This window comes from Notothenia coriiceps, unplaced genomic scaffold, assembly GCF_000735185.1.
Source record: "Notothenia coriiceps isolate Sejong01 unplaced genomic scaffold, NC01 NC01_scaffold00001827, whole genome shotgun sequence".
Taxonomy (NCBI): domain Eukaryota; kingdom Metazoa; phylum Chordata; class Actinopteri; order Perciformes; family Nototheniidae; genus Notothenia; species Notothenia coriiceps.
In genome coordinates this window covers 6,433-23,041 of record NW_011334528.1, presented here as the reverse complement: position 1 = coordinate 23,041, position 16,609 = coordinate 6,433, and the positions used below count along the sequence as shown (strand labels likewise).

General features: G+C 41.1%; 1 protein-coding gene across 1 annotated transcript; it reads left to right on the top strand.

Annotated features, from left to right (window-relative positions):
- Positions 1-2,864: 2,864 nt before the first annotated feature.
- On the top strand, positions 2,865-15,625 carry LOC104963974 (cadherin-6-like; the record flags this gene model as incomplete). Its single annotated transcript, XM_010792677.1, has 6 exons — positions 2,865-3,052; positions 4,470-4,729; positions 8,945-9,081; positions 11,046-11,167; positions 15,071-15,188; positions 15,582-15,625. Coding segments are annotated over 6 exons (869 nt in total), but the record flags the coding sequence as incomplete, so codon positions are not given.
- Between the last annotated feature and the right edge of the window lie 984 nt (positions 15,626-16,609).

Sequence of the window (16,609 nt, the reverse complement as noted above, 5' to 3'; positions counted from 1 at the left end):
CTAAATAATGGATTGTTCTTTCTTAGTAACATCCCATTTTCATTACAATTGTGGTCTTACCTTGACTTGAAGATTAAGTCCATGCTCTCCTTCTGGACAACAATCTCTATTCGTTTTTTGTAAAAGTCCTCCTTGTCTTCCTGTAGTTTCAAAAGTCTAGTTTGTTGTTTATGTCTACCGTCTCTGCGTAGAATAACAGTAGCAACAAGAACCTGTGGGCTCACGTGCGCGCCTCTTCAGTGCGGCAGAGGTTATGGCTGCCTCTCCTGCTGCTTTTTTCATTGCCGTTATATGATGAGACCAGCGAGCCTAAATATCATATATACGTTAAATAAGTTATTTAGAGACTATGGATGGCGAGGATACATTTAATAAAGGGATCTACAAACATCACATTGGTGACCTACAGTGAGATGGTAACAGGCATGAGCTTAGGGCCCGCTTTCCAGCCAGTTTCTGTGGGGTGACACATTCTGAGGTGAGGCAGAGCTCATCTGTGCCTCACCTCACCCCACAGTAACTGGCTTGAGCGCGCTCACAAAATAAGTGCTCGCGCTAAATTAGTGCCCGCGCTCCAGCAAGTTACTGTGGGCTTACGAGAGGCAGAGCTCGTCCCTGCCTCACTTCTCATCGATACCCGTAGTTGTAGTGGAGCTTGGCAAATTTGCTGATTTTGACTTTCAAAAGCGGTTGGAATCATACATAAATCACACTTACAACACAGATCAGTGGAGACATTTTATTATTATTACTATTTAGTTTTTCTTTAGTTGTTTTTCCGTTACATTGGAGTATGACAGGTGAGGCTCTGCCTCCCCTGCCTCCCTTGACTGCACGTCGCTGGTTTGTATCCATCCTCAAAATACCTATAGCCATTGGTGTATAATGAGCAGTTTGTCACCTGTGCAGCCCTGCCATTAGTCTATAATTGTGTGTTAAAATAACATGAAGGTCAATGTACTACGTTATATAAAAGAAGAGAAGAAGAACTTGACCCTTTATTGATCTCCTAAGGAGAATTTAAAGTTTTTCACTGTTATTGTACTCACAGAACATATACTCACATGCATAGGACTTATACACATGTGATCTGAAAACATATAGGCAGCAACACATGACTTGTTTGGGAGAATGCCAAAACGAAAACCTCTCCAGCTACCCGGCCATACTCCGTATTCTTTATTTTGGTCTGATCAAGACTTGAACCAGCGACCCTTCGTTTCCCAAGCTAAGTCCCTACAGACTGAGCTACTGCCGGTCTTTTTAGAATAGAAAAGGTGGGTTGATAGGCTTCTTGATCAATACCAATTTGTCTCTACTCACAGAGTTATGTTCTAGCTTCTGTGTGAAGTCAGGTTTATTTGTGCTGCACTTAATCACAATAACTTCCTAAAAGGGCCTCAGAGGGCAACATTAGACAAGAAGTGCTAACTGCTGGCTTAATGGACAAATCGCCCCGAAAACCCCCCCAAGGAAAAATCTAAGAAACTTTGAGTGGTATAATGTGTAAAACCCCTCCTCAGTGGTTACAAATCACCAATGAGCCAATGTCAAGTTAGTGTATTATTGACAGAATGGAATAAATGGGGCACACATATTAGTCTCAAATGGGCAATAACAAATGAAGCGGCAGCACAGCAGCCTTTAGGGGGCAAACCCAGCAATCAAAGGTCAGGTATACTGTGGACTGATGTTTTATGTCAACACTTTTATCGAGGTACATTTCTTTAGCACCCACTTGCAATAGATCAATCATCAGAATACCGATGGATTTTTAAGTATTGGGTGTTTTAAAGGGTTACTTCACATTCACCAAAGTTTGGATACGTAAGTGTATAAGTGATTGAGGCAGCAGTTAACAAGCAACTCTTCAGAGCAAGGTAGAGCAGGGAAAATATTCTAAATATAGCTTACACCTTAACTGATATTGAATTTTAAGGTGCACTAACATTACATTACATTACAATTTCATTTCAGTGCAAGTTGTTATCAGACATCACACCAATCCAGAATGTTATGGAAATCATTATGAATCACTATCTGTAGAATTAGAAAATGCTTCACTTTATTTATCTGGTGATTGAATCAAACATGACTGTGCCAATTTTTTTTGACACAGTGCCAATAACTTTGTCAGTGGAGACATTGCTTTAGCAAAAGTTGAGAAAAGTTCAACCTTTGGTCCTCAGATCAACGCTCTGCACTGAACCACTGGCTACATTGAGAGGAAAGAGAGGGCTGTCGTTTTTTAGGCAGGCCTGGCCCAGATGTTTTCTCATCCCGTAGAGTGGAATACACACCATTAGTGATGATGTAATTTTTTAGGCCAACCTTGAAGTTAGCTTCCTCAACAAACAGCAATGGGATTTTTCCATTGGATTTAGAAATATTGTGGGAAATACACGTGTATGATAGTTAAAACGTGTTCAGCAGGGTAATCTCCAGTATTAACACCACTCTATGATTTTTGGAAGAATAAATGCAACCGGCAGAAGAAAAAAATCTAACTTTAGGCTATAAACGAACTAGATCATCACATGACTTCACGTCACAACCGCTAAGCTAAAGGTGGCTAATGTTCAGCGTGATGATGTTTCGGAGTCTTTTTTAGTCACTTGTTAGCAAATGCCTTACATGGATTTAGAATTGTTTTGTCAAAATGTAAAAATCTCTTCAGCTTGTGTTAACCACAGACCTTATTAAAGGCATCTAACCACCTTTAACTACCACTGTGTGTGTTGAAGTCCGAAATAAGCAATTGTATATAGTGGCTAATAGTAGTAACATTGATAAGTAGCATCACGTTAAAGCAGTAGCAGTCTTATATCATGCAGCTGATTCCTGTTTTTTTGTTTGTTTTTTAGGTATTTACCAGTTCAGAGTTCCTGAGTCGGCAAAGTCCGGTACTTCAGTCGGGAGAATCGTAGCCACCGACAGAGACATCGGGAAGAACGCTGAGATGTTTTTCACCATCGTCAGCGGGGACGGCATGGACATGTTCCACATCTCCACGGACAAGGACACCCAGGATGGGGTCATCAGCGTCGGCAAGGTGAGGCACAACTCACATTATAAACTGTTAAGGAAGCATAAGTAGGAAGAAATAATTCCAAACATAGCATATTATATAAGATATCAAAAGCTCCTAAAAGAGACAACAGGAGAGAAAATATCACAGAATGAAGTCAAAGGGCATCTTTTCTAAAAAAACTGCCCCCATTCAAATGGACTGGCTTTTAATTATCTTGATATTTTTCTCACGGCATTAAATAAAATAAATGGTAAAGCAGTGATCCAGCAGATCCCACTCTTTCTACTCATAGGGATCCTGCCCACGTAGTCTGTTTTACACGTACTGTTAAATATGCAAAGCCTCTGCATGCTTGACAGATGAAAGAAATCAAATTAAACGTATTCATCTTCACCCCCCCCTCCAAATCCTAGTCTTTGCGGAAGGACTTGGGCTTTTTTCTATCACAGTGTCCTCACAGAGTGCCTGTTTACTGATGTACAATCAAATTTGATATATAGAAATTCTTTGTTCCTCCTGCTGACACAACCTTAAGAAAAGTATGCCAGCTTCCACAAGAAGTAATGATACTGTGTCAGCAGGATACGAGATGAGGACAATTTCCAGGATTCCTTAAAGGAAACAGGCAGCTCATGTAGAGCTGTTCAACTAAATCTGAGCCTTTGTTCTGCTTTCAAACACCTATGCAGTACTGTCCAGCTGATGCCGAGAAACACATTCCAACACTATTTGCACTTTTGAGAAACTATTATCATTTGTCATCAGATTGAATCTGTCAGCAGCTTTATATCAGTTTTTATTAATGTTCGATTTTTCCCTGTAGCAGCGTGCACCGCTTCTTTTCATTATTTTATCATTCTGAAAGTCATGATACAAGAAAAGAGATGTGTTTTTACATTCCATACATCCTGCCTTTGAAGCTCAATTCCTCAGTTATCAAATCAAATGGGTTCACGACTACTAGTAATGTAGAGTATAGAAACGCTCATCTATACGTGGCTACATAAGTAATAGCAATTCATTTTGAATAACAGGCAAATCGAGTTCCTGACAATTGGGATTCTGCTGTCTTGTACATATCCCAAAGAGTTCAAATCGTCTGTTAACCGTCCTGTTGTCCTTCGGACAAATTTGACCCATTTCCAAATGTTTGCATGTCGGGATAAGGTTTTACAACCCGTTTAAAGAGAGTGAATACACTGCCCACACTTGCTGCCCAATCACTCCTTCATCTCCAAAACATATCAAATAACCCAGAGCCTGAAGCTACCTTCAAACTAAAAGCATAAACAACTACTCACATTTGATTTAATAACCAGACCAAAAATGATCAAATTAGTATATACAAAAGAGCGAAAGAGTTTAATTTAACTATTAAATATAACAACACACTGATGATCTCCAATCATTGTACCAACGTCCTCTTCCTCCTCTGCAGCCTCTGCAGCCTCTGGACTTCGAGAAGAAGCCATCCTACACGGTGGAGATCCAGGTCCGGAACACGCAGGTGGATCCCCGCTTCATGTCGGCGGGCTCCAAAGACATGGCCACGGTCCGGATCGCCGTGGAAGACGTGGACGAGCCGCCGCTGTTTTACAAAGCCAGCTACCTGATGGAGGTGAAGGAGGATGCTGCAGTGGGCGTGGCCGTGGGCTCCGTCAGCGCCATGGACCCCGACGGAGCGCGCAGCATGGTCAAGTAAGGAAGAAACTATAGGTTACTTACGTAAGCCCAGTTGTCAGAGTAACATGAAGTGAGATGTCTCACTAGGGAATGCGCCTCATCGCGGAGCAAACAGAAGCATCAATCTCATTACGCCAATCCTGGTGGCTGGTGATCTTGACGTCAGCGTCAGGGAATCTACCCCCTATAAGTAGCTTGCGCTACGCCGCATGCATCATTCAAAATAAGCACCTCTTCTCGCTTCACCATAGCAAGGAGGGCCGTCTGGTGAGACATCTCACTTCATGTTACTCTGAGAACTGGGGTTACGTAAGTAACCTATAGTTCTCATTCGTAACACTCCGTTCGATGTCTCACTATGGGATATTGTAGCTCCCGTATTGCCAGACAAGCTTATCTCGAAAATCACCAAACCCAACCAGAATTTAACAGTTAGAGCTCTAACTCAGCAGGGGGCCCAGCACTGCATGGGCCACACTGGGAGCAGAGACGTCTAATCTGTAAAAGCGGACAAAAGTGAGCGGCGAGGACCAGCTCGCTGCTGCACAAATGTCTTGGATGGAAACACCCTTGAACAAAGCCCAGGATGTAGCCAGACCACGAGTCGAATGAGCACGCAAACCCGAAGGTGCCTGTCCCATAAGGGCACCAGTGACCTGGAAACAGGAAGGAGCCTGCAAGCTCCCTTCATAAAACGGCAGACCAGAGGATGCTGGCCGGCCGTCTTACCCTCAAAACCCACATGGCATGCAGCAATAGCAGCCAGGTAGACTTTGATCGTGGAGAAAGCTCTGTGTTTATCAATTAGGTCCTGTAGAAATGATAAAATCACTCCCACAGCGCATTGAAAAGAGGTGTGCCCTTTTTGAAGGCACCAGTCCTCAAACACCCTCCACTTACAGTCATAAAGAGACCTAGTGGAGGAAGCTCTTGCACTCTGAATAGTGTTTATCACCTTCTGCGGGAGACCCACTGCATNGGCGTGGAGAGGACCCGCTCGTAACAGGTACGTTGCTGAGAAAAAATCCTTCCCCACCTGTCGTTAATCCGGAGAAAAAACGACGGTGTAGAATTTTATTGTCAAAGAATATTAACTGGTGTGTTAATACCCTTTTTATCTTCCCGTCCTCTGGTGTGAGAGAGAAAAAGAAAAAAACGTCCCCGCTACCTTGGTGTCGGTAGTGAGGAAAGGCAAGCTAGTAACAGGTGCGTTACCAGCTTGAAAAATCAAAACCTTACCTTTAATTCCGAAGAAAGAAACGGCGAGGTAGATTGCAACACTAACTGGTGTGTTAGTATTAACAGTCTTCTTGCAGAAGTATATATAAAAGTAGCCGGCGAGCGCCCGTCGACCGAAGTTAGCTTGGATAGCTTGGTTCCGTCTGTGGACTGTGTGAGCTAGCCCGGCTACCAATAGAGATGTGCTCTGAAGCGAGAAGAGGTGTTTGAATGATGCATGCGGCGTAGCGCAAGCTACTTATAGGGGGTAGATTCCCTGACGCTGACGTCAAGATCACCAGCCAATCAGGATTGGCGTAATGAGATTGATGCTTCTGTTTGCTCCGCGATGAGGCGCATCCCATAGTGAGACATCGAACGGAGTGTTACGAATGAGAACTCCGCCCATTAGCATTTCTTAACCTGTTGAGCCCTGAGCCTGTTTTTCAGGTCTCAGGCTCGAAAATGACATTCCCAGAACAAATGACTATATCTTCCCTTCTAAAAGGGTTACATTAATAATCTTTTTTCTCAAAGTAATGATTAACCTGTGAGTTGGATGTAGAAGAGTCAGAATCAATAGATATTTTTTATTTTAAAATAAATTCAGATTGAACATAGTAAAACATGTAAATTATAGCGTCCGTCCAACAACAACAAACATTACTTAGAGTGAAAACCACCCTTGAATGATGGGATAGTAGACAAAAAGCTTTAGGAATCCAAACTATAACATATAATAAGTACCCTGTATCAAGATTGATGCAAAATAAGTGACATTTGACCTTTTTAGAGAGGTTTGGCAAAATAAAACCCACCTCTGGGGTCATTTGGGTGGATTTGCCGTTTCTGGAACCCATTGGTTGATTTTGGTGATTGACACCTCTTTTGAACCGTTAGAGCTAATAGAATCGAAGGGGAAATCCACCTACACGTTAACATTGAGGAGTTAGAGTGATGCGCACGGGCTGTTGTGTGACGATTATCTCACATTCACACTCACATTACCTTTATTTTTTTCACATCAGCTTACATTTAAAATATATTATAGCCTACATGTTCTCTCAATATACATCAATTGCCTACACATTGACAACGATGATTTCTCATGGGAGAACCAAAATCCTGGAATGGCGTGTTTGGCCCCAAAGGGTCGCCCTTGATGTTGATTTAAGTTACCAAAAAACACAATAGGACAATGAAGGACTCCATATACATGTCTAATGATCTGGATAGAAAAAGTTGCACACACACAGAGAGCTGTAGGACAAATAGAGGAAACATTGATGATGCATACATGGGTGAATGACAGCAGTGTGTGTAACTGTGTGATAAAGTGACAGCAGACTGAGCTCTTATTTCCCTACATTTAAAGCAAGCCAGCTGATGGGGAACGTACTCCAATTAAAACAGGCACAGAACCATGGAATGCTCTTAAAATGATGTGTCACCAGGGGGCACACACACACACACACACACACACACACACACACACACACACACACACACACACACACACACACACACACACACACACACACACACACACACACACACACAATTCCAATTATTTCTGTGTTTGTGCCTTTGTGTGTGTCTATCATCCGTTCACATTGTGTCAGTGAACTACTATTTTACTGTTGAGTACTTTCTAATTATGATAGAGCATGGGCGTACTGTGGCAACACTTTATTTTACCCTCATATATCTCTTTATGGAAAACACTCATTTATTGAACGGTACACCATTAACAGCTGATAGCAGTTTTATGGTGTACTGTGGAGTTGGTAGTGGAGTTAGTAGTGTTCACATATGCACTTCCTGTTTAAAAAGCCTCCTCTTTGACAGGCAGTAGCAAAGGCATGTCACTTCTTTAATGTATGCAGAGCTGTGAGGCTGTGAATAGCTGCATTCAGCAACTAGATCAGAAATAGAGACTCTCAGTGAGCGGTGCACAGATTCCAGCTGTCAGAATATCAAGGCAGGTGTTTCTGTCCACCCTTACATTAAAGTCTGTATGCCTTTTGGTGTTGAATTAATTTCTGACTGAGAAAAGTTATAATTAAAACATTTAGTCTTGTTAATCACAATAAAAATCTGTGATTAATCATGATTAACGACAAGTTTAAATACCAATATTTGCTTGTTTTTTTGGGGGGAGTTAAAACAAATGCATACAAGATGCATGACAAGCCGGTAAGAGAAATCACAGGGCATATTTGCTATAATATATTATGTTTTCTGAATTATTGGTATGAAGTCTGATCATTTTCCAACCCTTAGCTAAAACATCAAGAAAAGCTGGTGTCACCGAGAGCCACTGAGATCACCCTCTGTATAATGTGTCACACATATGCTGCTCATATGGTAGTAAAAACAAGCACAAGCTTCAGCAAAGTGCATTTCCTTGGTTTACACCACACCTAAAGAACGAGTGTAGAAAATATGTGCATAGATAGATATACACATATTGTAAATGTCATACATGAAGCTTGGTTCAGTTAGCCCACTAACTTAGCATAGAGACTAAATAATAAAGACTCTTAAATACACATGAATAACAAACGTTACTGTTTATTTACAGGTTAATACTTGGGGATTGGCATGCATATTTAAACCAATAGAGGGATGACACTATTCTACAAGGTTGATAGTTAAATGTGTTGCTTGAATATAATTATACAGTACTGTTTAATAAGTATATAGAATTTAAAAGTTTGCATTGGCAGATTCTCGTTATTGTGGGTAAATGAACACTTGTTTTACATGTTACTAGGAGAAACAGTAGGATGTTTGTTATTTACACGCACAGACTCCATGTAACCTTTATGTAATATACAGTACATGGTAACATTTTGACGATGAAAACATTGGGCTGGCCAGAGGGCTACAGTACACTGTATCACATGATAAGTCAGTCACCGTGGGAACATGAGGGTTGCTGCAGGACAGCCCCCCGCTGGCTTCACTTAGCCCCCACTCCCCTCTCACCTCGCTGTGTCCCTCTCACAGGTACTCCATCGACCGGCGCACTGACATGGACCGCCTGTTCAACGTCCACCCAGGGAACGGTTCTGTGTTCCTGCTCAGAACCCTGGACCGGGAGGAGAGCGCCTGGCACAACATCTCCGTCACCGCAACGGAGTTCAGTAAGTCCAGCAGCACCGGGAACACATTCCCTCGAAGCACAGGCAGACACGGGTGTCCATTATCATCTGGCCGGGGGCAACAGCTGGACATTTTGCAGTGTTTGCTAAAGCTGCCCCATTTACTGTTTTTTGTGACAGTTGATCAATGGGGACTGTCCACAACACTATAAACAAATAAACTAAACTAAACACAAGGGGATTTTTTTTTACGGGTTTATTTGAATATTCGTAAATAGCATTACAATAAATACAAACAAAACAACATTATCTTCTTCTTGTCTGCTTGTTTACATATCAAAGTTCTTTGAGCAACATAAACCTTTCGCAGGGCAATAAAGTGTCCATGCTGCTGGTTTCTTGGCGCTGTTACTCTCAACAAATTACCGTAGTCTCTTTTTTCATATTATCATTTTTATTATAGTTTGTTAAGCAGTGGATACTGTTACAAAATATATACTGTATTCACAAAACGAAAACTATTTACCACAAACATAAGCAATACCTACAGGTAATAAAAGAAAAAACAAGAAGAGGAGAGCATTTATAATTTTTATCATTGGAGTCACATATCTGAAAGCCTCAAATAAAAAAATTAATAAACAACATACTTAACCTTTGTTTTTGTAAAATGTATAACCACAGTTATATCTTATCTCTGGGGAGGTTAAACCATCAGTGAGTCATACAGGGATCTACTGCAATGCCAAGATGTTCAAACTGACTGGCAGTGATGGTGATATTCTGTAGAGTGATTTAACTGGTCTGAAATTCCAAAAATCTCTCTCAGCAAATATCACTTTAACGTATCTCCGTCAGGCTAGAGGACCAGCTGTCCGTGAGGTCCTTCTCAATCTGAGTAGTGTCTGTGTACTTTGGAGTGTAAACGAGTTGAAATATGTTTGTGACCCGTCAAAGTTGGATAAATATGCTAACAAAAGGAGGTGGGCAGAACAAAGTCTGGCATACATCGAGAAAACTTCAGTTTTGTAATGACATTCTTTGTTCCCTTGGCTTAGGCTTTAATTAAAACCTCAGTATTGTACGACATCAATCCTAGTTTCCAGCAGCTTCTCTGTTTCCCAGTTTCTCGCTCAGAATTTCCACTACAGAGGGAATCTGAGCACTGATGAAGAACTCCAACACTTTGAAACTTTCGAACTGTCTAAATTATCATATGTCAACAGAAATACCCTTCAATGCAATACTCCAGATCTTTATGAAAGAGAGAACAGGAAGAAAATAAACCGTAGACACACTTTGATTTGAAATAAACTAATTGTGCAGCAGAATTAGGAGACGGCTAAAACTAGGCTGGACACACAACTAGCATTCAAGTTTTCTTTATCATAGTTTCAATGTGAAGGCACTGTTCTGAAAAAGAAACATTAATATATACAGGCCGTCGTTATGAACACGTTGCATTGGTAGCATTCTGTATGGAGTCTGTTTCCGCTCACGCTGCGCCGCTAAGTGCCGACACTCTGCTTGACGCTGATGATTCTCTGGCCATGAAAACAGAATCCCTTCAATATCGTTAACTTTTGTCAAATTAATAATTCATGTTTCTAGTTATAGGGTTTGTGATCATCAAGCTCCACAAACAGCTGGACTCAGACACAGTGTGCAATGGAAGCCTGATTGGTTTCCTGGCTAGAACTGGGAAAATTACAGGACAACAACAAGTTGGCTCTGCAAAACATGTTTTTCTTCACATGTTAAAAACGTATTTTGCTGTTTTCTTTTCACTTTTTATCGTGTATGTATGACCAAATGGTAAAGACCCAGCATGTGAACCATAGGGAGGCTGATACAATTAGACTAGCGATAATAACTATCAGCCTGTGTCCAGAGGCCCATGAGCAACGCAAAGAGCTGCTCATGATATCTATCAGTAGAAGAGCTGATGTTGTACCAGAGAGTGGAATTGGAGCAGGGTGTTTACTCTCCCTGTGCTTGCCCTTCAGATAACCCTCGTCAGAGCAGCCATGTTCCCGTCTACATCCGACTGCTGGACATCAACGACAACGCCCCCACCTTCGCCACCATTTACGAAACCTTCGTCTGTGAGAGGACCAAGGCTGGCCAGGTACTGATGCTCTATCACTTCTACAGCTCAGACTGCATTTATAATGGAATACAGCAGCTAAGCAACTAAACCTAAAGGGGGCCCCTTTAATCACAATCATTTTTTTCACCCTCGCCTTATGACAACACTTAGATGGGCTCATACACACTAACACTTTTCCTGTTTCAGTTGTTAAATTCAAGGACACATGAAACACAAACACTATGCTCAATGCTCCTAGGTGAGATGAAGCAGAATGATCATTTAGAAGACTAACAGTCCTCTACAGAAATTATTGGGTACAATGGGCTGCTGCGTGACATGATTTCAGCGTGAAACACAGCTGCAGAGCCTGAGCAGGTGGCTGTGTGTTTGTTGTGCAGGATTTGCTTTTATCAATCACTTATGGGACATGTCAAGAGCAAGAGGCTAAAGTGAGCTGCTAATCCCCTTTTATGAGCAGAAAAATAACAGCATTTGGATGGAAGCCATTATTACCACACTGACCCTTTTACTGGGTTTCATGAATATAGGCCGACATCTCTCATGATGTCTCTACTTGTGTTTTTCATCCCTACAATCTGAAAGATTATGTATTTTTTTCTCAGTGATGCTTTGCTTTTGAGAGGTTTTGAGGCTTTAGACGTTTTTTGTGTGTTATAAAGCTGATAAACAAACACAGTCAAACAACTTTAATTTCACCAGACCTCTGGAATATTTCATACATATATCTGTGAAAATGTGGAATTTGAATTACATAGTACTTAATATAATTGTACTCTGCTGTAATACGACTTGATATGAGTTAGCACATACTGTATGTATGGATGCATCTAATGTGATTAAAGCATACAGTTTATGTGCACACACACACACACACATAAAAACGCACACACACACAATCATGCTGCTGTGCTACTTGAGACCACTTGCTTTCTTCTTTTGTGGTGCTTGTAACGCTAATCTGACAGGAGCTTTAACACACATAAATAGGGTCTTACACACACACACACACACACACACACACACACACACACACACACACACACACACACACACACACACACACACACATAAATATACAGATATATCATATATAAATTTGACAATGAATAGGATAAAAACATAAATCTATATATGTAATCCTACACACATACACGCACACAGTATCATGATGATAGTGTGTTGCATGGTGGCATGCAGCCATTGGTCCCTGTCATCCTTTAATTCCTCCACCCTTTCATCAGTGTTTGCTGCATGTGTGCATGTGCATGTGTGTGTTATAGCAACAAATCTTTGTTAAAACCGTTAATCTCTCAGATACTGTCTCCCATTCAATTAAATAAGACTTGAGTTATAAAGTCAGAAATACACACTGAGTCACTAGCTGTGACACAGGAATACAACTCCCATGGTGCCGTGCACTCATATTCTTATTTCTGTATAAAAGCTCAAATCAATTAACATTTATAACTTTTATTTCATTCATTTTATTTAAAACAGATAAATTGAGTTGGGTGGTATCTTCTGTTCAATCATTTGTTTTTAATGTGTTTTAATGTCCTGAACCAAGACATCACAATATCATATTGTTTTTGGTATTAGTACTGACACATAGGCGTAATATTTGTATCAATACCCATCCCTAATGTTGCCTTTTTAACGGGTGTTTGAAGCAATATTCCGTAGTGGCCAAACAGTGGTACTACTATTACTTGCTAATCCTTGACAACATTGGGCCCAGAAATACTTTTTCCCATTGACTTACATTGGTAAAGAGACGTCAGTAGATCAGGAATACATTTAAGTTGAGCTAAATAAACTGCCCATTGTGAACATTGGGTCTTAAAGTAAAAAATGCGCTAAAAGCTGAATCCAGAGTTATTTCCCCTCTCCAGTCATTTGACTGAGCAGTACGGAAGAGGATTAGGGCCACATGGAAAAAACAATTTGGGGAGGTGAAAACATTTTTTTTCTCGAATTCTGACTTTAATCTCATAATTCTGACTATCAAGTACTGTATCCAGTACCTCCTCCAACGCTGTATCCAGTTCCCTGCATACATCCATAGTTTAAAGCTGTTATTAAATTCAAATCAAACTTTATTTATATAGCACTTTTCATACACAAAAGCTAACATCAAGTGCTTTACAAACAAACAAGTAATACTAATAAAAATACAACCAATACAACCCGGCCCCCCTTCCCAGGTAACAAATAGAGTTAAACATCCTTTTGTGATTGATAAAAAAAAAAATGAATTCCAACAGAAGTCAATGTAATACAGTAATACATAAAACAAGAATAAAATCATAAAATAAGAATGGATTAAGAATAAAATTAATAAAATTTAAAATTATAATGTTTGGTCCTGAGTTTGCTCTTAAAAGTATGAACGCTCTCTGCCATGAGGTCTTCTGGGTAGTCGTTCCACAGTCGTGGGCCATAATAATAAATCGACGCTTCACCATGGGTCTTTGTTTCCCTATACTGTATAGGTGGTGCACCAGAAGACCTGGGTTTCTAGAGGGTTTATAAATTAGAAGCAAATCTGATAAATAGCTAGACCATTTAAAGCCAATCAATTATTTTAAATGGATTCTGTTGAACTGGTGTTCGTCCTGATATGAAACTCATAGACATTCAGTTTGTCACTTTCTGTTGGCTTTCAAGTGATCCTGCACCTATATTCGATGTTTGGAGTATGAAGCTCTCGCCCCTGTAGATTTGAAAGCTAGCTGTAAAAAGAATGTTTCACGCTTCTTCACAGAGAACAGCAGCTGTGCTCAGTCAGCCATGATGGATCCCAATGGGGACAAATTTACACTTTGGGAAAAGAGGAACGTTTTAAACTACTGCAGCAAAATCCACTTCACTCAATACAAACATTTCAACCATTATTTATATCCAATTATTTAGTCAAAGTCAATTCTGTTATATCTGAGATTCTTAAAGATAGCAAAGAAATGAAAAAATTACAACCATTTCCAGTTTTTGATTTCATTATGCCATTTAATGAATATGCACTTAGGGAGTTCAGTCTATTTGAAGCTAATGCACCATCACTTACAATGGTATCTGCACTCTTCTTGTAGTTCTGAATTTCTATCTTTATGGTTTATTGTACTTATAAGTCACTTTGGATAAAAGCTAAATAAAAAGTAATGTAAAACAAAGATTCAAAGCTTTATTTCTCATATGCACTGTAGCTACAGCGTAGTTGTTAGCAGGAAGAATCTGAAGTCTCAGGCCTCTCCAACAATGCTATACACCATCTATTTAACAATCAAGAAAATACATCAAATAGTGCTTTTGGCCTTCTAAATGCACCGCTGGGTGTAGAGGTCCTCCATGGATGGCAGCTCCATCCTGGTGTGCTCTGCAGTTTTCTGCACACTCTGTAGCGTCTTGCCCTTGCCATACCAGGCCGTGATGCAGTTTTACGATCCTCTCTATGGAGCACCTGTAGAAGGTCAGGATCCTCTCTATGGTGCACCTGTAGAAGGTCAGGATCCTCTCTATGGTGCACCTGTAGAAGGTCAGGATCCTCTCTATGGAGCACCTGTAGAAGGTCAGGATCCTCTCTATGGTGCACCTGTAGAAGGCCAGTATCCTCTCTATGGTGCACCTGTAGAAGGTCAGGATCCTCTCTATGGAGCACCTGTAGAAGGTCAGTATCCTCTCTATGGAGCACCTGTAGAAGGCCAGGATCCTCTCTATGGTGCACCTGTAGAAGTTGCAGAGTATCCTGGAGTCCATGTTGAACCTCCTCAGCCTGTGGAGGAAGAAGAGCCGCTGTCGAGCTGTTTTGGTGATGGTGGTGGTGTGAAGAGTCCATGTAAGGTCCTCAGTGAGTTACACTCGTTGACTGTTCTCACCTCACATTATTGGGATGTTCATGAATATGTTTTGTGTGTCTGACAGCGGATCCAGACAGTGAGTGCTGTGGATGCAGATGAACCGTCGACGGGACACAAGTTTTTCTTCAGTCTGGCTCCTGAAGGGACGCACCGTAGCAACTTCACCGTCCGAGACAACGGAGGTAGCCAGCACCTGACAGATGCTTATTCATTACACACATTTCATACAACAGCCTCAAGTAATGATATAAAGTTGTAATGATGCAACAAGCATTGCATGTTAAACACGTAGATCATGACAAAAGGTGCAGTTTTTAGTTTTTGGTAAAAACATATTCGATGGATACTACTCTTTTGTGAATTAGATATGCAGGTACCACCAGCTGCTGGTTAGCTAAGCTTAGCTGAGCTAAGCATAAAGACTGGAAACAGCTAGGCTGGCTCTGTCCAAAGGTAACAGAATGCACCTAGCAGCCCCTCTAAAGCCCACCAACAGCTTGCATCTGCTGAGTTACTATGGAGATGTTGTGTGGCGGACTATTATTAGTTCAGTGAGTCTTGTTGTCCCTGTGAAGTCACATCAATCGTCCAGCAGTGTTTCCACAGACAGACACGCTGAGGGCTCTGCAGGAAAGTGAAACAAATTAAAAACAAAAGTATTTCACAAAAGTTTGAACCGGTCTTGTAAATAAATACATACATGACAAACGGAACCTATTTTTCAATAAACAAACTAAATAAAACATATCAGTATAAATCTCATAATTGAATCTGTTTGTTACCATGATTTTCAAAAATTGGGGTCAATTTCGTGGATCAGCTTAAATCCTGCATTTGAATTTCCCTCTGAATGACTAAAATGAACCCTACAGCTGCATGTGGGCTGTCTGTTGCTGAATAACTCTTGATTAAACTGAGATTTAAAGGAGAGGTGTCATGGCCATTTCCACTGATGATAATTCCATTGTTGAGGTATACTAAAATAGAAAAATACTGTGCAATTTTCCAAACTCACATTGGTTTCGCATACAGCATCTCTGTAAAGTATGTGTATTCAGCAGTATTCACTTTCTCCACTAAACGGCTCGTTGCAGCTCCCCCACCCCCCCCTCCGTGATTTCNCCAGTGTGCTCTGATTGGTCGGGACGTTGTGAATCGCGCTGAGCTCCGTGGAGCTGTGGTTTCCTTGTTTAGCGATACACAGCCAAACTCATCCTGAGCACACACAAACTCACAGCCAAAGTAAAAACAATAAGTGTGGCTTGATATTGAGTAAGAAAAAGATTTATAGGTTGATAAACGCTGTGAGAATGGGTCTGCAGAGAGAATTTCGCGCGATCCCAACTGTCTGTTATCAGCCTGCAGCACGGGGCAGAAATCAGCAGGGCTGCCTGCACTGAGTGTGTGTGTGGATTGTTCAATTTGGACCAATCAGCGGGGGCTTAATGTAACGGCTCCGTGGACGTAACGTAACGGCTCCACGGATTGGCCCATTTAGTTCCGGGTACGTGCTTTCGTAAGCACGTACCCGGAAGAATCAAATGGATGATGACGTCATGATGACGTTTCACCAACGAGGCGTTTTGGGGAGGTATTTTCTGTT